The sequence below is a fragment of the Nyctereutes procyonoides genome, unplaced genomic scaffold, assembly GCF_905146905.1.
Source record: "Nyctereutes procyonoides isolate TBG_1078 unplaced genomic scaffold, NYPRO_anot_genome, whole genome shotgun sequence".
In the NCBI taxonomy this organism is placed as follows: domain Eukaryota; kingdom Metazoa; phylum Chordata; class Mammalia; order Carnivora; family Canidae; genus Nyctereutes; species Nyctereutes procyonoides.
The window spans coordinates 24,251,067-24,278,722 of NW_026575037.1; the positions used below are offsets into that span (position 1 = coordinate 24,251,067).

General features: G+C 43.3%; 1 protein-coding gene across 4 annotated transcripts in view; it reads left to right on the top strand.

Annotated features, from left to right (window-relative positions):
* NR5A2 (nuclear receptor subfamily 5 group A member 2) overlaps positions 1–27,656 on the top strand; it is a 137,785-nt gene that overhangs the window by 61,298 nt on the left and 48,831 nt on the right. For all 4 annotated transcript variants that reach the window (XR_008663686.1, XM_055319511.1, XM_055319509.1 and 1 more), the window contains 2 exons: positions 12,000–12,119; positions 22,018–22,165. Coding sequence is in view for 3 of the 4 variants with exons in the window: in XM_055319511.1 (XP_055175486.1) it covers positions 12,000–12,119; positions 22,018–22,165 (268 nt within the window). In the remaining variant the exon portion in view is untranslated. The remainder of the gene's footprint in view (positions 1–11,999; positions 12,120–22,017; positions 22,166–27,656) is intronic.

The following is a 27,656-nucleotide window of genomic DNA, read 5'->3' on the forward strand; positions in this document are numbered from 1 at the left end:
TGATGGCACACGGAGGCACCAAGAAGCTCGGTGCACCACTACAGGGCCAAAGGTTCTGAGGGAGGTTGTCCCAAATGCCGCTCCAGCAAGCACAACTGGGAGAAGGTGGTTTCCATGGGCTGCTGGCAGATTGCCACCCATTCTGTTGTGACCAAATGGACACATCCTGATAAAGTTATATGTGGGCTACTGGGAAAAAGGCCTTGGGATCAAATCAAATTAATATTTGCTTAAACAGCTTGAGAGAAAAATCTAGTCTATCGTATCATAATTTGTAGATTTTCCAAAATATGAAGGGCGTGTAATCTTATTTCTCTGGTTCCCTTCTCCACCTTGATTCTAGTTTACCCAGAAGAACCTCATTCTTACCTAATTCGGGGCATAAAACAGACGCCCGTGGAATTAAGTAAATGCCTGATCTTAACTCATCTTCCATCAAAGTCACCTTCACAGTCGTTCCCCCAAAATAGGAAAGATCATCTATCTAGATTTTATGTCCAGATAATTCCAAGGTTATATCACTCGTTATTTATGTTTTTGTATTGCCAAAAGCCTTTATTTTTGAAGTCACAATCTTATTTAAGTTTGAAATAAGATTTTTTAAAAAATATTTTATTTATTTATTCATGAGAGACACAGACAGAGAGGCAGAGACAGAGGCAGAGGGAGAAGCAGGCTCCCTGTGGGGAGCCCGATGCGGGACTTGATCCTGGGACCCCAGGATCATGACCTGAGCCAAAGGCAGGTGCTCAACCGCTGAGCCACCCAGGTGCCCCAAGTTTGAAATAAATCAAATCACCATTAACTTACTTCCTTGCAAGAAAGAAATTGAGACAGTGTTGTTTAAAGAAATAAACTTCCAGAGAAAAAAAATAGGATTGTCCTTCCTATGTGAAGAAAGCATAGTCATAGGGCACTGGGCTAGGATTCAGAATACCTGGATTCCTATTCTGTTTCTGGCACCTGAGTAACCTTATCTACATCACTGCCCACCTGGCCTGAGCTTCCTCTTCTGTAAAACAAAGTAGTTGAACTACAAATGGCTGCTAGGTCCTTTCAGCCTTGATCAAGCAAATATTACCTAAGCACCTACTATCCTCCTAGGACCATGTAGGATTCAGACAGTATCAGTATGGGGATGCCCTCAACTCAGTGCCAGGGGATGCCACTCCTAGGGCCCCAGACAGGACATCAGGTAGGAACTGTTAGTGTTGCTGGTGCACTGAGTTTGGAGCGCTGAAATGAGTATTTCCCTATATACACAATCGAGAGATTTTTCACGAAGCAGAAATTACTTGGTTTACCTAGCAACAACCCTCCCACACTGGGGGCTGACCCTTGACTCCTGGAGCTCTTTCCTCAATTGCTGCCACACATCCTGTGAATCCATTTCTGAGTACCTCGGAAGGCACAGATTGACCTTACGCTGGGCTCTGTGACCTAAAGGGAGCATGTAAATTGTGTGGAGAGAGTATGCTGTCCTCATGTCGCTGGGGGGCTGGGTGGAGGAACTCTCCCAGGAGCCTTTGTGCCCAGTGAGTTCCCATCACTGGATGGTCCTTAGGGACCTCCTTTTTGCCTCTGCCCTAATTTCAGTTGTATTTTTGGTGAGTGATATTCAGGCCACTTGGTTCTTTCCTCCTTTCTTTGGCCAACTGCCTGATTGAAACAGCGAGCCACAAAGGACCCAAGGACATTTTAGCCTCTGACAACTCTTTTTCTGGCTTTGAAATGCAGTCTACAAAGGAAGAAGTTACGTTTAAGACCTTAAGGGAGCCGCAGAACATGGTCACTAGAATATCCTCTGCTTTTCCGTTTCTTCCCCACACGTATTCATGCCAAGGATTTCAACACGTGCCCGTTTCACAAGGTGTGGGGCAGCCACAACGTTCCTCAACTTATGCCTTCATCACCCATGTCCAGATAATGGGCCCGCTGCATGCCTGGGGTTCTGTGGCTGGTGGCATTGTTGCCTTTAAGGCAGCGTCTGGACAATGAAGGATACGAATATTCCGAAAGTGATAATCCTGTTCACGAATGCTTTCTGAACATTCCAACCAAGCTAAAAGAAAATATATTCATCCTTCAAGGCTTTTGTCTTCATTGCTTGAATAATATCCGCCTGGCCGGACAGGACATGTGAGGAACATTGCCTTAATTATACAGAGGAGATTTCTGAGCTAGAGAACAGCAACCAGGTAGTGATCATAAATGAAACAACACCCAGCAAGAGAAAGCCCTGGAAAATATTTCACGTTAATGTGCCTTAAAATAGTTTTCTTGTGCATCAACCTTTTCCATCATCTGAAATTTGGTCTTTTGCACTTCATTTTGCATCTCCTGTAGTTGACCTCCTTTTATGTATTTAGAGCTGGGTCCAACCAGCGTCATTAAGGTGTCTGCCTGCCGTGTGCCAGTCCCTGAGCAGGGCACATTCACAGCTCTATCGTTTAGCGAAAACGATGGCTGGGAGAGCAGCCGAGGTTTAAGGAGCTTGAAGTCTTTGCCAAAGGTCTCACGGCGAGAATGCCAAGAGGGGAACCTACGTTTCCGAGCTGCAAAGCCCACACACTTCCTTCACGGGGTCTGATGGTCCTGAACTGTGCTATTAAGGAAGGGGCCTAAAATAAAGACATTCTCTCCGTTTCTGGATTGTCTCAGGTTCTCTTTGGAAAACAGACCATCAGAAATTTGTGCTCTCTTGTGGCCTCTTAACGTTGCCATTGGCTTTAAAAGGAACTCTCTCTCTGTAAGGCTAAATATTGTGCGTGTTTGAGGATGTTGTCGGAGCCTTGCTGACTGCAGCACCTAGAATTCCTCCTCGGAATGCCCACAGAGAAACTTCTCTCGGAGTCCAGTACGAAGATAGGCTGCTTTGCAAGGAACTGATTTTATCGCGTGCGTTCTACAAATCATGTTAGTAATGGTGCCTTGCCTGCAAGGAACCAAATTGTGGCCCATTTCCAATAACTGAAACCAGCTTTATGAAGCTGATTTTAGGGACTGAGCCTAGTCTTGGCTTCAGCTGGTTATCTTACCTTTATTTTCCTCTTATCTCCATTTTCTTATTTATTCCATTCACCTTTTATTATGTGTACATAAAAACTGCTTCAGATATTTTAAGGACATGTGACATTTTATACATACGTCTGTAAGATAACTCAGTTATAATAAATCAATATAGTAAGTTGAGTTATATATATAACTCAAGTCTGTTGAACATCTGACCCCTGGTTTCAGCTCAGATCATGATATTGTGGTTTTGGACTCGAGCCCCAAGTAGGGCTCCGGGTTCGGGGGAGTGTGCTTGGGATTCTCTTTCTCCCTCCCCATCTTTCCCTCCCCCTGCTCATACTAAATAAATAAATAATAAATAAATAAATAGAATCTTTAAAAAAACAGGAGAGATAAAAGCTGGGAAAATTTTATTCTTTGGTTTGACAAATTCTGAGACTATAGCTACTGTTCCACACGAAAGAAATTGGCTGGATTCCATTATGTTGTCAGTGCGATACGTAATTCAAGTGATATTTAACATGTACACACACTGTGCAATATTATCTCCGAACCTCAAAGATGTCTCCTACGTATGTAATCAGCTCACATTTATATAAATGAAAAAAACTCATATAGATTATCTGGCATTAGCACATCTTCGTACAAAATAATACTGCATGTGGGGCGCCTGGGTGGCTCAGTCGGGTAAGCATGACCCTTCGGCTCAGGTCCTGCTCGCAGGGTCCTGGGATCCAGTGCCACTCAGTGGGGAGTCTGCTGGTCCCTCTCCCTCCGCCCTTCCTCCCACACGTGCTCTCTTTCAAGCTCTCCCTCTCTCACTCAAATAAGATAAAATAAAATAAAATAAAATAAAATAAAATAAAATAAAATAAAATAAAATAAAAATAAAAATACCGCATGTGCCATCCCTGAGAAATAAGGTACGCCAGGCCTATGAATGTTCTGGATAAATGAAACTTACCTTAGGATGCGTTAGACTGTGAAAGAAATATAATTCGCGATGGAAGACCTCTAACACAAACCACACCATTCCCTGACTTCTTAAACAGCAGATTTGTTGAGCCTGTTTGTAATGAGTCATCGTGGCTGAGAGGGCCTGCTGTTGGACCCTGGGTCACAGAGTGGGTCCCTTTGGGGTTCTTTGGTTTGGGGCCTCTGACTGCCTTGCGGAGTGACTCCGGATTAAGTGGTCAAGAAGTAGAGGCCCGTCTGTTTTATTTTCCGTCTTCTCCCTGTGCTGACAGCTCTCTTACTCATTTCCCAACCGCACTCCACTCTTTCACTTGACCCCTAATTATGTGGAGGTGGGGCGGGTCTGAGGCGGCCCCACTCCCCAGGAGATTAGGGATGTCAGCTGTACGACAGCCGTCTACCTCCCGTCACTCCCTCGGTTCCTGGACGCCCCAGGCCTCCCTAGGCTGAAGGATCGGCGGGCACGTTGGTCGGTGACTGCTCCCCGCGTGCACCGGTTAGGGAGGTCTGGTTTGGTGGCCATCTCAGAAGGGAGAAATCTAAGGAATTTGGAAGAGGTTCACGTCCAGGGATTTGTGTCTATGTGCTTCTCCCTTTCTGAAGGCAGTATCTGTGGTGACCGTGTAGATGATGAATTAGAACAAAAGGGAGGAGCAAGAGACTTGCTGAGATCCTAGACTCTGTGGGCCGCTGGGCATGCCCAAGATGCGAGGTGACCCGAGCGTAGACGGGACGGGGTTGGTGGAAGGGAAGCATGGGGCGGACGTCATACAGTGAAACCCCTCTGCCTCCTGCTTCCGTCACCTGCAAAGTTAGATCACAGGAGAGAGGAATCCTTGGCCTCTCCCCTGGAGAAACACAGAGAGGGGCCGAGAGCCCTGGCTAAGCGCTGGCTGGCGGGCGCATCTCTGTGTCCTGGAGCCGCCGCAGCCCAGTTAGGAAGTGCACCCAGCGCGCTTGGCTCTCTCCACGCAGAGGCAGCTCCTGGTCATGAATCTGTGGGGTATTGCAACAATTGACAGGGCAGTTTTACTGGCTGTTATTTCTCTTGTACAGTACTGTTTTTAGTGCTTGTTTAATCATTGCTAATGTGAAATCATTTCTTCTTGGACTTTGTAGCACTTTATTACACAGGCTGCAGATAACCAGCAGTGTTCTTTATAAAAACAGTAAAGGATTAAAGTAGTTGTGTGTCAGCCTTGCCCAGACCAGGTTCTCATTAAGATTTGGAAAGTAGATTTTGATTTATCTTGGTTTTGATTTTTCTCTCCGTGCTTCTGAATATGCTTTTATAAATGCCACCAATTGTCATAAAAGGGAGCCTGAAAAAAAATGGAGGTCCATTTAGAGGGACTTTTGTTTTCTTTTTGCCAGAAAGAAAAAAACAAAGCAAAACACGAAATAATAGCTGGACTTTATTTGTGATGATTGTGAAGAATCTTCACATCACTTAAAAATGCTTTGTTCCCAGAGTTGTTCTATCAGGAAGTCCTGAGTTCAGTGATTCTACAAGGTTGAGTCCTGCATTTAAGTGCCCTTCTTCTCAGGGCACCTGCGGGGCTCAGCGGTTGGGCATCTGCCTTTGGCTCAGGTTGTGATCCCGGGGTCCTGGGATCGAGTCCCACATTGGGCTCCCTGCAGATTCCCTCTGGCTGTGTCTGCTGCTTCTCTCTCTCATGAATAAATAAATAAAATGAATGAATGAATAAATAAAATAAATAAATAAATAAATAAATAAATAAATAAATAAATAATAAATAAAATAAAAATTTTTTTAAAAAATAAGTGCCCTCTTCTGAGAAGCTTCTCCGACCCCCTAGGAGGTGAAGCAGGGTAAAGTGTTCCCCAGCTTCTTCTGCACATGCAATTAGACAGACTTATCTTGACTTATACTTCCGCCTTCTGTCCTGGGGTGTGGGTTTCTTGAAGGCAGGGATTGTGTCCTAGTTGAACTCTGTGTCCCCTCAGTTTTTTCCACAAAGAACCCCAGACTTCATGATCAGAAGTAAGAAATGGGTTCCCTTCTACTTTTTTAAAAAAATATTTTATTTATTTATTTATGAGAGACACAGAGAGAGAGAGAGAGAGAGAGAGAGAGAGAGAGGCAGAGTCCTAAGCAGAGGGAAAAGCAGGCTCCATGCAGGGAGCCTGCTGTGGGACTCGATCCTGGGTCTCCAGGATCATGCACTGAGCCAAAGGCAGAGGCTCAACCTCTGAGCCACCCAGGCATCCCTTCCCTTCCACTTTTATTTTTATTTTTTAAAGATTTTATTTATTCAGAGAGAGAGAGAGAGGCAGAGACACAGGCAGAGGGAGAAGCAGGCTCCATGCAGGGAGCCCGATGTGGGACTCGATCCCGGGTCTCCAGGATCACACCCCGGGCTGCAGGCAGCGCCCAACCACTGCGCCACCGGGGCTGCCCTCCCTTCCACTTTTAAATCACCCATCCGTGTCGGTAGAACATGTCCCTAAGTATGTCTGTCTTCAGGTTTGACCACAGTGGTTCGTGATGTCAACTGTTCACATCCCCCCCCCTCCGCAGGAAGCAGATTGAAATCACGGGTTTAGTTGGCCACACTCTTAAAAGCTAAAGGGGAGGGGGCAACAGAAAGGGTTTTGATAAGTCAAATGCCCGCTTGAGAAAGTTCTGCACATTTTTCTTCTTCTAATTGTTTGCTCACACCCGCTGTTCTGATGAGAAAGCACGCGTTTCTAATGATTAACACACTCTGGGTGGTGGGAAGTGGGCTGCATTAACAATATGGGGCCTGTATACCTTTACACGCTGGTCGGTAACGTCAAGATAAATAGTCTTTGTGATGAGTAACTAGGTTTCTGAGATAAGTCCTTCCTCCTGTTACAGCTGATAACGCAGGACAGTCTGAGGCCCGAGGCCGTGTGGCTGCCTGCGAGGGGTTTGGCCCCGATGGGAACGCGCCGCCGTGGGCCGCCCCAGGTGCTTTACCTGCAGCGCTAATACCTGGGGAGCCCACTCCCAGGTGGTGGCTAAAATACCTTGGAAATTGCAGCTCCTCTTCTCCCGAGGTGGGCCGGCCTCACCTGTCCTCTGGCCCGGGCCGGGGGCTGCTGCACGCTCGCCGGTTGCAGGACGACGGGTCGCAGGGCACGACCGAGTGTGGGGACTGATGAAGTGGCCCGTGGGGAGGGAGCCCCTCAGCGACGGTCAGAGCCAGGCATCCGGTGCCCGGGAGGAGGGGTAGCACGCCCGGCAGTCGGGGGCCGCCCCAGCCGTCGGGCCTGCGGGAAGGGGGGCTGCGGAGCCCCCGAGTCTGCACGGGCCGCAGAGTGCAGCGGGCCTGACCCCTCGGAGGGCGGGCGCCGCGGTGCTCAGGGGGCGCGGGCAGACGCGACGGCAGCAAGCAGGTCTAAAAAAGCATCTTTAAGGGATCCCTGGGTGGCGCAGCGGTTTGGCGCCTGCCTTTGGCCCAGGGCGCGATCCTGGAGACCCGGGATCGAATCCCACATCGGGCTCCCGGTGCATGGAGCCTGCTTCTCCCTCTGCCTGTGTCTCTGCCTCTCTCTCTCTCTGTGACTATCATAAAAAAAAAAAAAATAAAGATTTAAAAAAGCATCTTTAAAAAAATTTTTTTTTGCCGGGTGCTGTGGGAGGGCCTGTGGGAGCTCCAGCTGTAGGGTCCCGCCATCCCGTCCTCGCGGAGCGCGGTCGAGGCACAGGGATTACGGTACTTGGAGAAAACCGGGAGGTCACAGCAGCGGTCCTCCGTCATGCGCTACAGAAGGCGCGGTCCTTGGTCAGACACCTCGGAAGGCGCGGTCCTCCGTCAGGCACCACTGAAGCCCCGATCCTCCGTCAGAGGCCTCGGAAGGCGGGGTTCTCCCTCAGACACCACGGAAGGTGCAGTCCCCCGTCAGGCACCACGGAAGGCGCAGTCCCCCGTCAGGCACCACGGAAGGCGCAGTCCCCCGTCAGGCACCACGGAAGGCGCAGTCCCCCGTCAGGCACCACAGAAGGCGCAGTCCCCCGTCAGACACTAGGGAAGGAGCGGTCCCCCGTCAGGCGCCACAGAAGGCGCGGTCCTCCCTCAGAGACCACTGGAAGCCCCGATCCTCCATCAGACACCTCGGAAGGCGCGGTCCTCTGTCAGACACCACTGAAGCCCTGATCCTCCATCAGAGGCCTCAGAAGGCGGGGTCCCCCGTCAGACACCAGGGAAGGCGCGGTCCTCGGTCCTCCGTCAGACACCACTGAAGGCGCGGTCCTCCGTCAGGCGCCACGGAAACCACGAGGAGGACAACGGTACAAAATAAGAAGCCACAAGCAACCCGCTCAATATGGGAAGTGGACACGTTCACCCATTCTTGCAATTCCTGAAGCAGCAGAGGAGCCAGGGAATATGCAGATTTTAAAAGCCTTTCTATCTTCTTACTGCCTCTGGACGTAGGCAGCAGTGGACACAAGGGGGGATGAAAAAATATCCCGCCCCTTAGTAAGAAACGTGGAGAGGATGCGTGAAAACAGGACCTGCATTTCTTCCTTGGCAGTTGGCCAGAACCCATCTCTCTCTCTGTCTCTGTTTCTCTCTCTCTCTCTCTCTCTATCACACACACACACACACACACACACACACACACACTGAGTTAGGCATAAAAATCTGAAAATGATACACCCCATTCTTTTTCTGACCACGAGACAAAATATAACCTTTGTTTGGAAGAAGTATCTTCAACATCCCCAAAGAGAAGAAGGCCGGGAGAAGTCAAATTCTGTTTTAGGATTGGAACATGGCTTGGTGCTGGAAAACTGGGATATTTCTGTCATGTTCTAAATGAAAATAAAGGTGCATCATATGCAAACGAAGAGGAAGAAATCGCTTAACGAAATAGCTCCCAAAATTATGCTGCTTTTAATTCTCAGTCCCCTTTCCTCCTGTTCTGTGTGGCCAGCAGATAATCCCCTGGCTCTTTCATCTTTCCAAAAGATGGGAGCAATAAATGCACTTTGAGGAGTCTGTATCCCCCCCCCATTCTGAAATTATTTGCAACATTAACGTGTATAATAATTGTTTCTGGGATCAGTCTCTGTGGGGGAAGGATTTTAGGTTTTCCTCAAAAGAGTGATAAGTAAATGATCAAAACTTCCCCTCTCTCTCTCTCATACACGCAAACCCAAAAAATACACAGTGGACCCAAACTGCCATAGCAGAGTGATCAGTTTAAAGCAAGATGCTGATCCTGTTTGCTGGAATGAAAATATGATAAAACCCAGTAGAGCAAAGTATACTTTGTTTAGCAATCACCCCAAGCATCTGCAGAGACAGTTCCTGGAATCTGCCCTGAGTGCTACAACATTTATGTTTTGGGGACATTTGTCCCAGCACCTTGTGACAACAGTTTATGGGGCACATTTAGGTGGATTTACATCAACTGCTGCCCAGAGCCTGACTTGTCACACCGCACAACACTGGAGATGTTCCTGTAGAGAAGAACATGACCTCCTACTGTCACTAAACCACTAAGGAGTGTTGGGGTGAGCATTGTCCCCCGGGAGAGTAATTTTCACAAGGTGGAGCCTGCATTTGTCTTGTTCACCATTACGTCCCAGGTCTGGCACTCATGCTCACCAAATAATCAGTTCTTAAAAATTATCTATTTACTTAATGAGTGAAATACTTTTTTTTCTAATTTATTCATTTATTTTAGAGAAACAGAGGGAGAGAGTAGGGGGAGGGACAGAGGGAGAGAATCTTTAAGCTGACATCCACCGAGCGCAGAGTCTGACACGGGGCTCAATCCCATGACCCAGGAGATCATGACCTGAGCCAAAACCAAGAGCCACCCAGGTGCCCATGATTGAAATTCTTTTGGTCAGAAGAGACTGGTTCAAATTATTTCTTTTTTTCTTTTTTTCTTTCTCAAGATTTATTTATTTATTTATTTATTTATGAGAGAGAGAGAGAGAGAGAGAGAGAGAGAGAGAGGCAAGACACACAGGAGGAGGGAGAAGCAGGCTCCATGCCGGGAGTCCAATGTGGGACTCGATCCTGGGACCCCAGGATCACGCCCTGGGCCAAAGGCAGGCACCAAACCGCTGAGCCACCCAGGGATCCCCTCAAATTATTTCTAATGGAGATGTTGGGGGATGTGTTTTCCTGATCCCAGAGCCTGATTGTAGTTTTGTGTAGTTTTAATACTCTTGCTTTTCTCCTTCTCCGCAGAAGCAATGTGGTATCACCAGGCAGGGGCCCTCTGTTTATTGTTTTTTCATTTGTGTGCTATTTTTTACTTTACAGAGGGGATTTCCCATCCACTCTCTTTATTTCATCTTCACAAAATCTATCTCATGTATTTTTAGGTGAGAAAATAAGTCTTAAAGAATTAAGTGGTTTGACCAAGCTCTCACAGCTGGAAAGTGTAGAAAACTGTGTCTTGAATCCTTTGCACTATGAGTTCAATGCTCTCTTGACCACCATCACTATGTCCTGGACTCATGGAGATAAAGTTAGTCATAAGCTCCTATCACTGCTAATCAATGCTCAGCGGTTTAGCGCCGCCTTCGGTCCAGGGCCTGATCCTGGAGACCCAGGATCGAGTCCCGCATCGGGCTCCCTGTATGGAGCCTGCTTCTCCCTCTGCCTGGGTCTCTGTCTCTCTCTCTCTCTCTCTCTCTCTCTCTCTCTCTCTCTCTCTCTCTCTGTCTGTCTCTCATGCATAAATAAATAAAATCTTAAAAAAAAAGATGGATGCGTGCTAACTTCCTAAGCATCAGCCAGCTATCCAGAGTTCCGTGGAATGGCCACTTAATTAATTTGTTAAAAGTAAGTCAGATTAATTTCATTTAGAAAATTCTCACACCTCTTGTAATTTGGAGATAGCCTAGAGCTTGAGAGAGGAAGAGAATTTTTTAGCCTGAGCACTGTTTTCTCATCTATAAGTGGAAAAAATGGTACCAGTTCTGCTAACTTCAAAGACATGTTCTGTCCAACAAATCTAAGGCAAAATACAAAAATTTAGCAAACTACTACACAACGTATCAACGTGAGGTGTTCTTTCTATAAGTGCGTAGCGTAAATCTAAATGTGGCCACCGCATGTGGAGAAAAACAGCGTCTTTGGCTGGTGGTTATTACAAAATGAAGAGCGAACTGTTGTTACAAGTAGCCATGGCAATGGATCAATATGCTCTTCACATTCAGACCATCGATGATGTGAACTGTATGTGAAACGAGTGTGGTTTTTGTCGCTGAAGAATGTGGTCCCCTGGAGAACGAGATGACATAAGAATAAAATGCCGACTATGACGCAGCACATTTCATTCTAATCCTCATGGCAGTCCTGTGAGGGAGTTCGTGTTCTTGGTTCATTTTCCAGTTATGGAAATTGAACGTTTAGAGAGATTGTGGGAAAATTGTCCGAATCATAAAGCAAATGTAGATTAGCCTCAAGACCATGGTTGGTGATTGTTCTGTTCAAAGTCTAGCACAGTTTGGACTTCCAGTTAACTCGGATGACAAATAATGGCATGTGCCTCTATCTTTAGAAGCCATCGGTGCTGGCATGCTAATTGTCTTTTATATAAATCTTCTCAGTTTGGCAACTTGCTAGCTTGCTAATATCTATATACTATTTCAGCTGTGGGTCAATGTATTCAACTCTAGATACATAAGCACAGGCTATTTGGGGTCATTCTAATGGGGTCTACTGAGGACGGTGTGAGGCACCCGTACCTCCCACAAGCAAACTCTTAATAGCGCTGTTAATGTCAGACCGATCTAATGGAGGGCCTTTTCCTAGCAGCTCATTGATTATAAATACTACTCTTAAGTATTCATATGTGGCCTAAAAAAGTATTTCTCCAAATGAAAATAATGATTTTCAGGAGCAGTGATGTAATTTCTGAGCATCTGCACTATGACGACCATTGGCGGAGACTTCTTGCTCATAGTGAGTACCCTTAGGTAGAAAATTATGCAGAAGCAAAAAAAAAATATGTAGCGAATAACAGTGTCATTCCTTCTATTTCTTTTATAGGTTGATGACCAAATGAAGCTGCTCCAGAATTGCTGGAGTGAGCTCTTAATTCTCGACCACATTTACCGACAAGTGGTACATGGAAAAGAAGGGTCAATCTTCCTGGTTACTGGGCAACAAGTGAGTAGAGAGACCCCCCCGCCCCCCAAAAATGTCTTTTTATTAAGCATGTTCAGAATGGCAGGAATTTAACTAGGTCAGAAGCACTCTGGTGCTTTGAAAGGGAAAGATTGGCTGCAAATAATTTAGAAAAGCTGACTTGGTGCACTCTGTTCCTACACTGATGATTACGGTTAAACTTGTAAAAGCAAACATAATCACAAACATTCTGCTGCTTTCACTCTGCTGGGATTGAAAGTTGTGCTTTGAAGGGTCAAAACAACCGCTAAATCAGAATTCATGATTAGTACCCAGCATTTTTTCCTCAAGTTTCTGCATCTACCACACTTGTTTTATCAGCTATTTAAAAAGCTTATAAATTGTGGAATCCTTACTATTTTGGCATCGTATTGGTGGAAGAGACCGATTCAAATATCATACATAAACTAAATAGTTGGCAGCAAGGCAAGCAAGGGAAAAGGGATAAGAGTTCCAATTTTTAACAGCCAGCCATCATTTAAAGGGAAAATAGAAAAAAAAAATTACTGTTAGTTCCTACTCCTTTCTGAGTAGATATCTGGTCAGCCAACAGTTATTTATTGAATATCCAGTAGTGTTGCCCGTCACTATTTTAGGGCTTTGGCGTGCACTAGTGAGCAACACAGAACAGGATGCTTCCCTCGTGACACTTAACATCGTAGCAGGGAGAAGCTGACCGTAACGAATAATCCCGTAGCAAACCTGTATATAAGACACGTATAATGTGTTAGAGGTCAAAGTGCTGTTGAAGAAAAGAAGAAAAGGGAAAAAGAGAAAGTGCCGTGTAAAAGGGAATCAGCTCACATCCACGGGTGTATGTCGCATTGTGACCCAAGACTTTGTAGGGTAAATAAGAGTAGTTGGTTTCCTCTTGTTGAGGAGGTGACCTTTTAGCAAAGACTTGAAGGAGGCCTCATGGGTAGCTGGGGAACAGAAAGTACTCAATGCGCCTAGGTCCACCTTTATAGGATTTTGGCATGTCCGTCCCATTTCTTAGCCTTCATTCGCTAACTGATGTGTTATTAAAATAAATGCATGGAACATAGTGATTCCCTAAGTCCATTGGGTCATTTCTATTCAGGCATCGCTGCAGCGTTCAGTACTCCCGTACTTCAGTGCTCGGGCACCGTGGTCTTTGACATCCAGCCGTAAATGTTTATGTGCTGTGAAACCACAGCAGTGCATATTTGAAAATGAAAGGCTGTCTCCACACCATTTGCTGTATTATTAATAAATCACATTTTCCCAATCAAATTAAAGGCGAGCGCGATCGCAGAGTTTTTGCAAATTGGATCAATTCAACCCTCGCCATCACTGTCTGGTCCCTGCTTTCTGTACATCTCATGAGAAAAGCCTTCTAGATGAGAAAATAAAGTCCCATGGGCTTGACTGCCTGTACTTTCACATTTTTGTTTAGTGTTTTCGCCCAGTGACCCAAGTCTCGGGGAGGGAATGTACCCATTTCTAGAGTTTAATCACTGGTGTGCCTCCCAGCCCCCTCCCCAGTCCACCCACCCCTGCCCAACGAGGAACTGCATTAGAAGGAGCCTCAGCCCACAAATTAATTTGATTTCATTTCCTTCTGAGTCTCAGAAATCAAATGGGTTTGTGCCGTTCTTTCTCCAAGCACTTCCATCCTCGCTCTTTAGAAATCTTCCTTATTTCACATTTCATTTTGCCTTAAGTGCTGTCCCCCGCTAAAGGTAATTACCATTTAAAAAGTAGAGAAAGTGCATTTCTTGTCTGTCTGATTTTCAAAACCAGGAACAGTCAGAAATAGATGGTATTTATCATCTTTAGTATCAATTATTGCTGCTTCATGTTTTGCCATCACAGCAGAATAAAGAAGTCCCTGGTGGAGAACTAGTGCTTCCCTCACACCTCTCCCGCCCCCCAGCCTCTTCTAGCTCCCTCCTCTGCCCTTGCAGAGCAAGTCTCATTGCGGTCAAACCCCTCCCCTACCTTTTTCCCTCCAATCCCATGACTAGCCTAGTAATGATTCATTATAACCAGACATTCTTATTTATGAAAATGATGGAACAAACCTTGTATTGTCTTTTGTGGAATAGGCTAGACAAAACATTTTGTGCTTCCTGTAATTAATTAATTTCTTTCTTTCTTTCTTTCTTTCTTTCTTTCTTTCTTTTTCTTTCTTTCTTTCTTTCTTTCTTTCTTTCTTTCTTTCTTTCTTTTTCTTTCTTTCTTTCTTCTTTCTTTAATTGGCTTTATTAAGTGATTCATGAATTGAGCAACATTCCATCTAGCAAGTAGGGAGATAATCCTACAATGTCTTTCTCTTTGCTTTTCTCTTCTTTTCTTTTATGTGAAGGAGAGAGAGAATATTAAGCACGGTTGATCTCAGGACCCTGAAATCATGACCTGAGCCCAAACCAAGAGTCCAACACTTAACTGGCTGAGCCAACCAGGCACCCTGATTCTGCAATTTCTTCTCTCTCTCTTTTTTTTAAGATTTATTATTTATTTATTTATTTATTTATTTATTTATTTATTTATTTATTTGAGATGCACAGAGAGGGGGGCAGAGACATTGGTAGAGGGAGAAGCAGGCTCCCTGCAGGGAGCCCGATGCAGGGACTCAATCCCAGGATCACAACCTGAGCCAAAAGCAGATGCTTGACCACTGAGCCACTCAGGTGCCCCCATCTTGCAATTTCTTAAATAAAAGTGAAAGAAGTACTATAAGGAAGACCTTTCAAAAGCATGCGACCTTTGCAACAGAATGAGAAAGATATTTGAATGTGGAGTCCTAGACATAATTTACATCTCCATCTCCATGGCCCCTATTTAGTGCTGAATATATTAGGCGCATGATAAATATTAGTTGCTGGTACTAAATTAGAACCATCCTATCCTAAGTTAAGAGCTTAATTAAGACAAGTTAACTTGGACTCCACACCCCAAGTATTCATCCCCAACGTGTTCCTACATCTCATCTGTACCTTCTTATACCTTCCCAGTTGCTTTCGTGAGGCTGAGACACATTAAGAAGCTGCTTTTCACTGCAGTAGACGTGTACTGCTTCCCACCCCAAGGGAGATATGCAGGGGGAGATATGTGAAAATGCTAGGTATAATCTTCTTAGAATGGTAAATACTCTCTGATTTTAAGTGTGGGCAAACCTAGATTTTTTTTTGTTGTTGTTAAAACAAGAATAACAGCAATAAATTATTTGAAGCATGCCAATTTTAGGAAGATGGTTAAAATAATGACGAGGACAGAAATGACTGTATGAAATGTAAGAGTAGAGCAATATTCTGGGGGGAGAGGAATGATTTTCTTTTTTAAGATCTTATTTACTTATGAAAGAGAGAGCGTGTGAGAGCAGGGAGAGGAACAGAGACAGAGGGAAAAGCAGACTTTGCATTGATCTTAAAGCCCAGTGTGGGGCTCGATCTCAGCGCCCTGAGATCACGACCTGAGCTGACACCAAGATTTGGTCACACAACTGACTGAGCCTGCCAGGCACCCCGAGGGGGGTGAGGAGACATGATTTTTAAAAGGTAAAGAAAGAAAAAAAAAAAAGGAGCAAACTTCTCTTTTACTTTATAGTCTAACAACAATCAAACTATAGGTGGAGTATATTTTCATTACCAGTGCAGGCTGCTTGCTCTCTGCTACGAAAATGGTGTGCACACGTGTGTGTGTGTGTGTAACACACATTAGTTTAGAATCGAACTGACCTGTGTTCGAGCCCCCAGTCCACAGCTTACGAGCTCCGCCATCGGGGGAGCTGCCCTCACCTTTCAAGTTGCAATGTCCTCACCTCTCCAGTGAGGGCTCGGGGAATCTGCCTCTGAGAAGTGCGATGGGAATTACAAGGAATAGTTCTGTAAAGTGCGGACGTGAAGATAAGAAGCTGTCAAAACTAAGCTAACATGAAGCTGACATTTAGGACGTCAGCATCCCTATGAAGAAAGTGCTGTTTATTACCATTATCATCCCCATTTTACAGGAATCGAGAACAAAGAGAGGTGAAGTAGGTGAGGCAAGGTCAAAGCACACTAATAAAAAAGGTAGAACTTTCTGATCGAGGCCACCTGGTGCCAAAGTTCACATTTTTTTAAGACTTTATTTATTTTAGAGAGAGAGAGAGAAAGAGCCAAGGGAGGAGCAGAGGGAGAGGGACAAGCAGACTCCACGCTGAGCACAGAGCCTGACACAGGGCTCGATCTCACCACCCTGAGAAACCAAGAGTCAGGTGATCATCCAGCTGAGCCATGCGGGCTTCCCAAAGTGTGTGTTCTTAACCAACGCACCATACTGCTTTTCCCTATGACTCTCAGATGCTGCAGAGCTTGCTTTCACCATAAGCTCCCAGTTTGGTCTTCACATATAATTTCTATACACGGCAGCTTCTGTGGAACTTCCAAGCAGAACATTCATTTCTTCTTTATTGAGCCTATATATATATGAATTTTTTTTAAGATTTTATTTATTTATTCATGAGAGACACACAGAGAGAGGCAGAGACCCAGGCAGAGGGAGAAGCAGGCTCCATGCAGGAGCCCGACGCGGGACTCGATCCTGGGTCTCCAGGATCAGGCCCTGGGCTGAAGGAGGCGCCAAACCGCTGAGCCATCCAGGCTGCCCGAATGTTTTTGTTTTATTGATATATATGTATTTTTTGGTGTGACATTATAAACACATAGTAAGAATAAATCACTAGAGATAGTTTAACGTGATTATCACTTAATGTTCTAAAATCATTTCTGCATTAAGAAAATGCTAGAAAGAAGAAAAAGGGTCATTCATAATGCCAACACCCTAAATCAACGGTTTCTGTTGTTTTCTTCCTAAATGCGAAGTTTTCTTACTTTTTTCCTAAATGAAATGGTCCATCTGCCACCGAAACACATTGACCTACTACCACAGATTTGTGCAGCGTGTGAACTTTGAGACAGTGATATAGAGGCCTCAAGTCATGATGTGGATATCATGGTGAGAAAATTAAACAGCGTTGTTTCAAAGGAACATGCAAAATACCCCAATGGCAGCTAAACGCTCCCCTAGAGGAGAAAAACAACCTGATTCATTTAATCTAGCAATATTTGCAAAGGCCTAATCATTGAAGGGACGTCAAAGATGGGGGGGCAGTCTACACAGCCCTGCACTCAGTGGTGATAAGAGGAGTGATTTATCATCTAACGACTGAGCCTTGCCTAGTGCTGTGCCCTGTGCACTTTCACAGGTAGGCCGCATGACACAGGTTCAGATAAGGTGGAAGGAAGGTTCAGAGGAGGAAGTGCAAAGGGAGTCAGATGGGCATTCCAAGCTGCCCAGATTCCATATCTAGAAGGAAGTGCCTTTTTTCTTTTTTTAAAAAATTGTTTACTTATTTGTTCATGAGAGACAGAGAGAGAGGCAGAGACACAGGCAGAGGGAGAAGCAGGCTCCATGCAGGGAGCCCGACGTAGGACTCGATCCCGGGACTCTGAGGTCACGCCACTCAACCGCTGAGCCCCCCAGCCGCCTGGAAGTGCCTTATTTCTAAAGTGACGGTGTTGGACCAAACACTTTGCAGGTTGAGACAGACACCAGTGCTTAAATCCTTCTGGGGTTAGAGGAGCAGTGGACAAGGAATTTCTGGATAAAACTTTAAACTCCACCACCTTTTTCAGCCTCAACCAGAAGAAAAACACAGTACTCCCCAGTTATTCATTAGAAATTTCCAGGGTTGGGGATCCCTGGGTGGCACAGCGGTTTGGCGCCTGCCTTTGGCCCAGGGCACGATCCTAGAGACCCAGGATCGAATCCCACGTCGGGCTCCCGGTGCATGGAGCCTGCTTCTCCCTCTGCCTGTGTCTCTGCCTCTCTCTCTCTCTTTTTCTCTCTCTGTGTGACTATCATAAATAAATAAAAGAAAACAAAAAAAAAATTAAAAAAAAATTTCCAGGGTTGTTTATAGAATTTTCCCAACTGCCTGGTGTGATGATTTCTTCTAGAATAAATGAGAATGTTTATGCTGAGCATTTTAAGGTTAAGAAGTAGCAATATTAAATATGCTTCAGTCCATATTATCAGCACTAGAGTCCTGGCTCAGGGTCAGCCTGAGCATGCACGTAGTGTTCGCACAATGCTTGAGAGAGCAACTTTGCTAGCCAGGGTAAGGAATGCAAGGCCCCGGGTGCTGCTTGGCCCAGTATTCTGACATTTTCCTCCTGAATGCAGCTCATAGTGAATAATGTGATGCGTTTATTACGACAGAGAAGGAAGAGAGGGAGTAGACACAATTTTTTTTTAAACGAGGAGGATCTCCAGGGAACCGCTACTTGGAGCTTGAAGAGAAAAAAGAAAGTTAAGACAAAATAGCACAACTTTTCTCAGAAGTCCAGTGGCTAGCGTGGTGCCCAGCACATTATGTCGGCTCAATAAATGTTTGCAGAATTGGGTCCCTTCATAGTTCATCGAGAACTAGAGTAATTGAAATAAATCCCACTACAAAGAACAGCCCGGGGCACCACTACCTAGCATTAAAATGAGGATTTGGTGCTTCACACCAAATTTCCTACTTACACTTGAGGTCAGCTACATGCTTTCATTATGTCTTTTAATCAGACATCTGTATAAGCCTATGTTAAATAATCTTGTTAAGCAAAAAGGGAATAATGATTATCAGTAATATTACTACTAGTATTATCAGTAACCTACATGATAATTAGTATTAATATTATCAGGAATATCAAATTGATTCTGTATTTTTAATATCTTCAAATTATAACAAGAATTCATTTCTATCCAGTATTTTCAAAGTAACATGCACATAAAATATATGTGTGTATGTGTATATATAAATATTTATGTATATTTATATCTGTATAGATACATATATATCTATATACACACATATAAAATAACAATAGAGTTTTGAAGTGGGATCACTTTAGTATTTGCATATTGTAGCTAATTAACAGCCACTGGAACATCATCCTAAGGGAAAGGTCTACTGGCAACTTATTCATTATCTCCTATTATTGTGTATCATATTAAAATGACAGGCATCTTACAATGTACAAGTCATCAAAAATTTCAGTTATTAGAACTAAAAGCAATTTAGCTAAAACTGTTTCTACCTTCATGATGAGTGAAATTTATCCAAAGGGGACATCGGCTTATAGTATTTCTTCAATATCTGCCTTGAATTTAATGGCACAAAGATTACATGTAAGAGAGCAATAAATTAATTTTACTAAGTACATAAAAGACAAGGCCAGCTGCTCCTGAAATGAGCACAAACTCTGCATTCAACAATGAAAATATAATTATGTTTGTAATAAAATGTAAGGAAGTTGCAGATCTGTGTGCTGTATCAGGAATAAATCACCTATCCTCCTTCAGAGCCATGCAATCTGATAAATTATCCTTGAAGGAAATGTTATCGGGGCTCCCATTTAATAAGCATGTTTGAGCTTTCAAATTAGCATGTAAATAAATGTATAGCTATAAAGTTGTTGGTCTGCCAATTGATTTCCTGAAGTTCATCTCACTAGAGAGCTCACTAAGTAGAATCTTATGGAACAATTTCAGTACCTTTTCGGGGATCGCGCACTCTATTTTCAAGTGTAAAGTTCTAGGACTTGCACTTATTACGACACACCTGTTGGAACCGCATACATATCGAATTTAAATCAACCCATCTTTTAAAACATGAGTTCTGGTTAACGATGTACCACATTTTTTGAGCCTGAAATTCTAACATTTGAACTTACTGCATACTCGTTAGAGCTATGCACATATCAAAACTGAGTTAACTTTATCCTAAGACAAATTAATTAATGCCAGCATATTTGTGGTTTATTTAAGTGCACTTTCCTGGTTGAAGGCTTCACTTCACTGATTTTGACTAACGTGTCCTGCGTGCATTCTAAGCTACCGCTGCGGTGCTTGCAACAAGTGATTCCAAGCTTAAATTGGTAGTATTATCCCAAGTACTGTCATTTCCTGATAATCCCAGAAGGGGGGTGGGGGCGCCTTATTATCCTCTAGCTTAACTACTTTATTTAAAGATCAGGGCACTAAGGAATGGAGATTCCACATGACTTGCCCAAGATGCTCTGCTTGTAAGTGGCCGCCTTGGCCCAGATCTCCTCCTGTGTTGTCCCAATTTTCTTCCGCCTCCATGACCCTGTAGGGCCTTCCTGTTGTCATCCACTTACCTATCCTGTTTGCCTCTGTAGGATTTCTATTATTATTATCCGGGGGCAGTTAGACCATGTATAGTTTCTAAAGAATTTAGGGCTCGGGCACCACTTTCAACTAAGGAGAACTAACCTGGCATAGGTAGTGCTCCTGTAAGAGAACTGGCAAAAGGATAGTTGAGACACCCCTTTGGGGGCTACCGGGCCATCGTAATGTGTCCCACAGTGTTCATCTGCTTGTCCCCAGCAAGGGGTCAGGTTGCTTGTGTATTGGGCCTTTCTTTCACATATTGTGGAACAGAAACCAAAGGCATTCTTAGAGCGCTTGATGTTTGAATTCAGTGGACAGATGCCGGCACCTGGACAAAGCAGGTAGGACAGTGCTGTGTGCTTGATACAAGAGCAAACCTAGAACACACACTAACTGTGGCTTTTTCATGCATAGTTGACTGTATATAAACTGATTGACACCTTTGGGGGTCGTCTTTCCACTGACTCATAATTTTTCTCACTCTTGGAAAAGGTTTCTGTACACCCAGTATTCTCTAGTTAAAGCCGAAAATTCAACTCATCATATTTACACAATAAAAAAAAAATCCATTCTGCCTTGTTTTTAATTGCAAATTCTACTCTAGGGACTAGTTCTCCTGCTTAGGAGGCAGCCCTGTGCCTTCTCCTAGAGAAGCAAGTGCAGTCAATTATGGTAATGAAATGTCAATAAATATAAAAATTTAATACAGTCTGCTCCGGGTGAGTGGCAGATGAGGACTTGCCTCCCAGACAAATTTGCTGCTGCTGCAAATATTAAATGCACCTAAAAGAGTATCTGGTTGCCTGAGAGCTCTCCAGTACAAAAAGGATGGGAGCATCAGGTACCAACTGGGCTTTCCCATTATGCTATAATTGCAGCAGCAAAGCCAGTATCATCATTGACAGCCATCCCAACATCTTAACTTATTATTATAAGCTGAACTTTTTATGTCCCCATGAATAATCTAAGATTGGTGCATTGCAGTACCTTTTCTTTGAAATGAAGGAGAAAATAAGCCCTTTTTTGTTATGTTTTCCAAATCGAGACATTCTTCTTCTTAATAACATTATTGCTGTCTTCGGAGAGAAATGTGTTAATAATCAATATGAAAATAGTTAGTAGTTGTTGCTCTTCAGGAAGCATCCAGCTAAAGAATAATCTAAATGCGAGTCTTTCATCATCCTCAAGCATGCATTCTTCAACAATGACTGCTTTAAAATACGGTCTCTTAAGAAAATAAAAATGGAAACCCATCTCTGCCTTCACTTCCCTCACGCACAAGGTGATGTCATCATGTATGCATAGAATGCCGTTCTGGATTCACTTCTTATGGATAGTATAGTTTTTTTTTTTTAAACTTACTTGTGAGAGTTAAAAATCTGAACCTTACACCATAATGTGATTTCACAGTTAAAAAAGATGAAGGTACATATACCTGTAAAATTTAGGTAGCCAAAATCTGTTCCCTACACAGCTTATCGAAATGATTAGATTTATCAGAATAATTGTGATACGTTTTAGAATGACAGCATGTCTCAAACTATTGTCATGGGGGATATCCCCTCCATTCCAAATCTAAAGTGCAATCCGGTTTTACCCACAATTCCTAAAAGTTTCAAATAAAAATATTGGTTTCTGATTCTTTTGTTCGTTTCTGATTCTGACAGTCCTTAAAACTGATTCTGTGTTGCAGGTGGACTATTCTATAATAGCATCCCAAGCCGGGGCCACCCTCAACAATCTCATGAGTCATGCACAGGAGTTAGTGGCAAAGCTTCGCTCTCTACAGTTTGATCAACGAGAGTTTGTGTGTCTGAAATTCTTGGTGCTCTTTAGTTTAGGTAAGGAATCCTTTTCTCATACTATATACAACCAACTGTTACTAGATGGTGCCGAACTCTGAGTGTCTTGAAGTCCATACGTGCTTTTGTTCTACCAAGGTAATATCTTCCTTTTCAAATTGCAAAATCTTCAAATGTGAATATATTTTTACGCATATATTTCGCCATGACTCATTGCCCGGGAGTAACGTGGGTTGGGCCATGGAAAAGGAGTTATTGGCCTGGGGTCCTGAAGTTTCTCCCATAATGGACATAATGAGAAGGCAGCAGCCATAGAAAGCTGTGGCCCAAGGGGGAATGGAGCTCGCTTAGGAAAGGCGCATGGTATCAAATTGTCGCCGTCCTTTCTGCTCTTGATGGTTTCTCTGTGCCTTTTCTTTTGTTAGAGCTTGCAAGCTACTGCTGCTTTTATTGTAAAATATGGATAGTAATTAAAAACCTGTTTCTTAAATCTCTATCAGGATTAACCAGAGAATGTTTGTAACCAGATGCATCACTATGCGAGTATAAAAGATGATGGTTGTCAAGGGGAAAGGATGCTTCTTTAGGAAAGCTTTGGAGAAGAAAGATAACTAAGCAAGACAGATTGGCTAAATCAAGGTTCTCAGTGAGTCAGTTGAGAAAAATCACCACTGCTTGGAATAAAAAAAGGATTAAGGAGATGGATTTTTATTGACTTCAAAGGAACAGATTTTTCTGCCTGTCCCATACTTGATTTCTGCATTTTGTTGGCTTAATAAAGCCAACTTAAATAAACTTTTTGCCAAGTCCATTTATTACGTATTGGCAGACAGCTGAGGGAGGCAACTTCTCCTGAATGAAAAAAAAATGCAGGAATCAGATTTACCAACATATGTTTTTTCTTTAGTCTTCAGTTATAAGATAGTTGTGAATTCATAGCCTAAGAAATAAAACAATAAAACAAACTGCAAAGTAAAACAGATGTGTCTACTCTCCAAATTTGGTACTTTCGTTTTAAAATTCCTCTTGACAGCACCGCACAACTGTTGCTAATAAAGGGATAGTTTGAAGTAATAGAACCAGAGTTAATTTTTCACATGTAGTCAACATTTAAAATAAAAAGAACGTTTTCATATTTTGGAAAATGTGATAAATATAGCAAAGAGAAATGTTACTGAAAATTTGAAAAGACAACAGAATTTCATAGATGTAGTGTTCAAAGGTTTACGATGCCAGGACTGGATCCTGTGTGGTTTCTGTACTAACCACTATAAATAGGAAAGTTCTATTCAAGTAAGTCTACATCTTTTCCTCATGAACAGTTTTTTAGAAAATCAAGAGGAAGATAGCACAGACCTACTTGCTATAATCTCAAAAATCATTCTGATTTATGGCAAGACCTTAGTCTTTATTCAACTGGCACATTTGATCAGTAATTAAATGGAAAAAGTGGTAATATATGTGTAAGAAATCTTACAGCATCTCAGTGATAAAATATTTAAAGAGAGCCATCTCACTTCAATGGTATTTTAAATTAGTTGGATAACTGCATTACATTTGAAGATGTAGACATTAACCATGGGCCAGTTTTCGCTTTCATCACTTTTATCTTCCCTTTGTCATTTTTCAAAATTATCATGTTGTCTGCCAATACTATGGAAGTAGGAACTTAGGTGGGGGGGTTCTGAAGTGCTTTCAATCTGTGAACCTCACAAATTATCATCCTGAACCATGTATTTCATCCTGAACCATGTATTTACCAGAACCTCCTCAACCGCACACTCTTATTTGAGTGTGTTGACTGTGTCAGGAGCCTGGGGACCACTGAGTAACAAACTCCACATCCCTTACAGCTACACCTGTTTATTGTCTAAGGGAAAAAGAAAACAGCTTTTGTATCAGAGGTAAACAGAGTTTGGGCCAAGAGTTTGTTTGTTTATCAAGAATTTATGTTCAGGGATCCCTGGGTGGCGCAGCGGTTTGGCGCCTGCCTTTGGCTCAGGGCGCGATCCTGGAGACCCGGGATCGAATCCCATATCGGGCTCCCGGTGCATGGAGCTTGCTTCTCCCTCTGCCTGTGTCTCTGCCTCTCTCTCTCTCTCTCTCTCTGTGACTATCATAAATAAATAAATTTAAAAAAATTTAAGAAAAAAAAAGAATTTATGTTTAAAGAAGCAAGGAAATGATAACTGGCAATAAAGTTCAGGGAGTTTCCAATTTGCATATGGAAAATACCCCCCTCCCAAGCGACAAATAACCTTTTGGGGGGCAACTTTATTGAGATATGTGGGTAATTAACTATCAGGTCCCCAAACACCTGTTTGGCCTGTAATGGAACTGGAATCACAGCACAGCCACCCTTGAAAGCTGAGCCCAAGTCCAGAGTCAGAACCTGTTGTCTCAACCGCTCATGAGCTTTGCACTGATCTCCCTCCAAGTTTGAAAACTGATGCTTTCTGATCCCTGCCCCCGCCTTGAGCCTCTTTGATCCTGGAGGGAAATGAGGACTTGTGGGATGATCAGAGATCAGGGGCTGCGATGAGAGAGGACTGTAGCAGTATCCTCTTGGTGGGAGATGAGACCGTGTTTACTTTACAGATGGAGTTGGTGAGAGCAAGTAGGACGTGAGCCCTCGGGGGACAACACTCTCAGCTGGAAGAATGGCTGGTGCAAAAGCATGAAGGCAAGAGAGAGCTAGACGAGGTCTAGAGTAGGAGGGGATCAACATGGTTGGAGGGAAGCCTCTAGTGTGGCCTGATGGCAGGAGGGGTGGGCAGGAGCCTGGCACGGAGGGCCTCAAGGCATTCTACAAACATGTAGGGAGCACTTACCATGTGTCCGGTGCTGAGGCTCTGGGGACGCAGTGGTTCACAGGAGGAGGGGCTGTGATCTTCACTCTGTAGGCACTTGGCAGGTAGAGCCAGATGCTTTTTTAAAAAGGAGTGAGGTGCGGGTAACATCAGTTGATTTGCTTTTCTGGTAGTGATGTGGTAGTGATGTGGAAAGTGGACTGGAGGTGAACAAGGCTGGAAACTCTGTGTGTTGGGGTGGTTTTAACACTCCACGGGGATAGGAATGTGCTGACATAAACAAATCAGATGATGCAAACCACGGGGTGTGACAGAGGTAGGAGGAAGAGGTCCTGCATGAGTCTCAGATTTCTGGGTGCTTGAACCAGAAGAGAAAACTCTAAAGGAGCAGTAGCCCATTAGTTGAGCCAAATCAAATTCTGGTAACAATCTTCCTCCCTTTCCTCCTAAAAGTCATTCTTTTCCAAAGTTGATTTCTGATTCCATGAAAAGCTAATGATAGGACTAAAACTACATGTATGGTTGACTAAACATTTTCTATTCCGTGGCCTGATTTCTTTTTTCTTCCTCAAATTGTATCCAGGAACAGATATCAATTGCTTAAGCTGGTTGTAAAAAGAAGAAAAAGTAGAAAAATGTCCCCTCTTTCAGAATGTTTCTGTATATAGTATAGTAGGCTCTGGGGGCCCAGTCTGCTAGTAATATTCTCTTAAAGTCCTATTAAACTTATATAAATTATAATATATATATTTATTTATATATATAATCCAAAATTTTTTCTTAATTATGAGAATATATAATTTGAGCCCTTTGATAACTTGGTAAAGAAGGATCTATTCTACATTGGCTTATCACTAACAAGGCAGAAATAAATCTCATAGAAGTATGTGGAATCATGATCCTCAAATAATGTCATTATTGCGTGCGTTAAAAGGTGAACAGCATTCCCACAAACTTGATCTGAAAACAAATGCAGAACTGGGAAGTGGTCACCTGGCTTTGAGCTGCAGCATCCTGAGTAGCGTCATTCCACGTTAAGGCCCACCAGGAAAATTAGTGTGGCCTGAGTGCTCAAAGCAGCGAGTCATGAGAATGTGCCAACTAAGATGTTACTCTGGCCTTTGGATTATCTCAGCCTCCAGACTCAGTGGCCAGATGCCGCTGGACTTGTTATACCCCAGGTGGCAAGAGGAAGGACTATAGGAATATTGTATCTTATTTCTCCTAATGAATGTCCTTGATTTGTTGTAAATTTTTCTCTTCTCTGACTTGCCAGTGTTTCTCAAACCATTCTTTTATATTCAGCTGAGTTAAAGAGATTGTTACTCTCTTTGAGGGGATTTTTCCAGACTAAAAAGCAGCTAATATTTGCCCCAAGTATAGGCCCTCTCAGTGCACTGAAATGGGTGGAAGATGCTGCTCTGCTCTGCTCTGCTTCTGTGCGGACGGTACTCTAGACTGGGTCTCCGTTGGGGTTAGAAATTGCCCTTCACTTTTCTCTGTATCCCAGGTCTCTACCACCTTGCACAGTAGAAGCTTAACAAAATATTACTGATGAGAAAGGATACATAAATGGATTTACTTAATTTTAAATTCAAAACAAAACTTTTACCAAAGTAGCTTGTGATGTGGTTGTCAATAGTAGGTTGTCGTATCTTAAGTGCAGGTTAGTTTTCTGAGGCTGGTTTTTTTCCAGAGAACTCTAGCTGATACTTCCTCAAAATTAAATCATTTCTGTTATCAGTTTGCATTCTCCCAGTGTATAAGGGGAGATGTTCATTTGTTAGCTCTTCGGGAAAGTGAACTTGCAGAAAAACTAGAAAGACTGTTCACGACTAATAGGAGGTGATGAATGGCATGTCTGTTCCAAGCAGAAACCAAGATCATAGGTTTTCAGCCCCTGGGAGCTAATAGTAGTTGGGGAATGTTGTACAGCTTCTTGATAGTGATGGAATCCTGTCTACGCTAAAACGGCCGGATAAAATCAGATCTTTGTTCATCGTGGTAGCTCTTTGTTTCACATCAAATTTCCAAATTTTGAATTTTGATCACACATCCAGGCAAGAGTTCTCCTCATGGAGGCAAACCCAGGGAAGATGAGTGGTGTTTGCCTTGGGCGAAAAGGCTCAACTGGGAAAACCACTGCCTACTAGCTGCCCTACCAAACTGCCACCTGAGCCTTTTCGATAGAGAAGCACTGAATGTTCAATGGGCATTAAGTCGAGAACAAAACTCACTGCAGAGTTGTTTGATTCATCTCCAGATTTGGTTCAGGCATTCTTCAGTGTCAGGCCACAACTCCTTGGCTTTAAAAAAAGTTAAACATGTTATCTCCAATGTAAATTAACATCCAAGCAATTGGTGAAATGTCCCAGGACAAAACGGTCTATTTGTGACTCGATCCACAAACTGGAAGGGGTTTTGAAAATGGAAGGGTATAACATTTTCAGGCCTTAAAAATCATGATTTGAAATCATGATTTGGAAGGAGAAAATGAAATACTTCTAAGGCAGAACAAAGTATGTTTCCCTGTGTCTGTTGTAGCTACTTTAAATATCTAAGGCTTAACCTTAAAAAAAAAAAAAAAAAAGCTCTACAGTCGTTCTTGTACTTTTAATGAAGCAAAGGCTTTTTATCTATCAGATTAATAAACTAGAATGTCCATGAACACAGGAACTATATGTTTTCCTCCTAGCATACCAGCTGACATATAAGTTTTT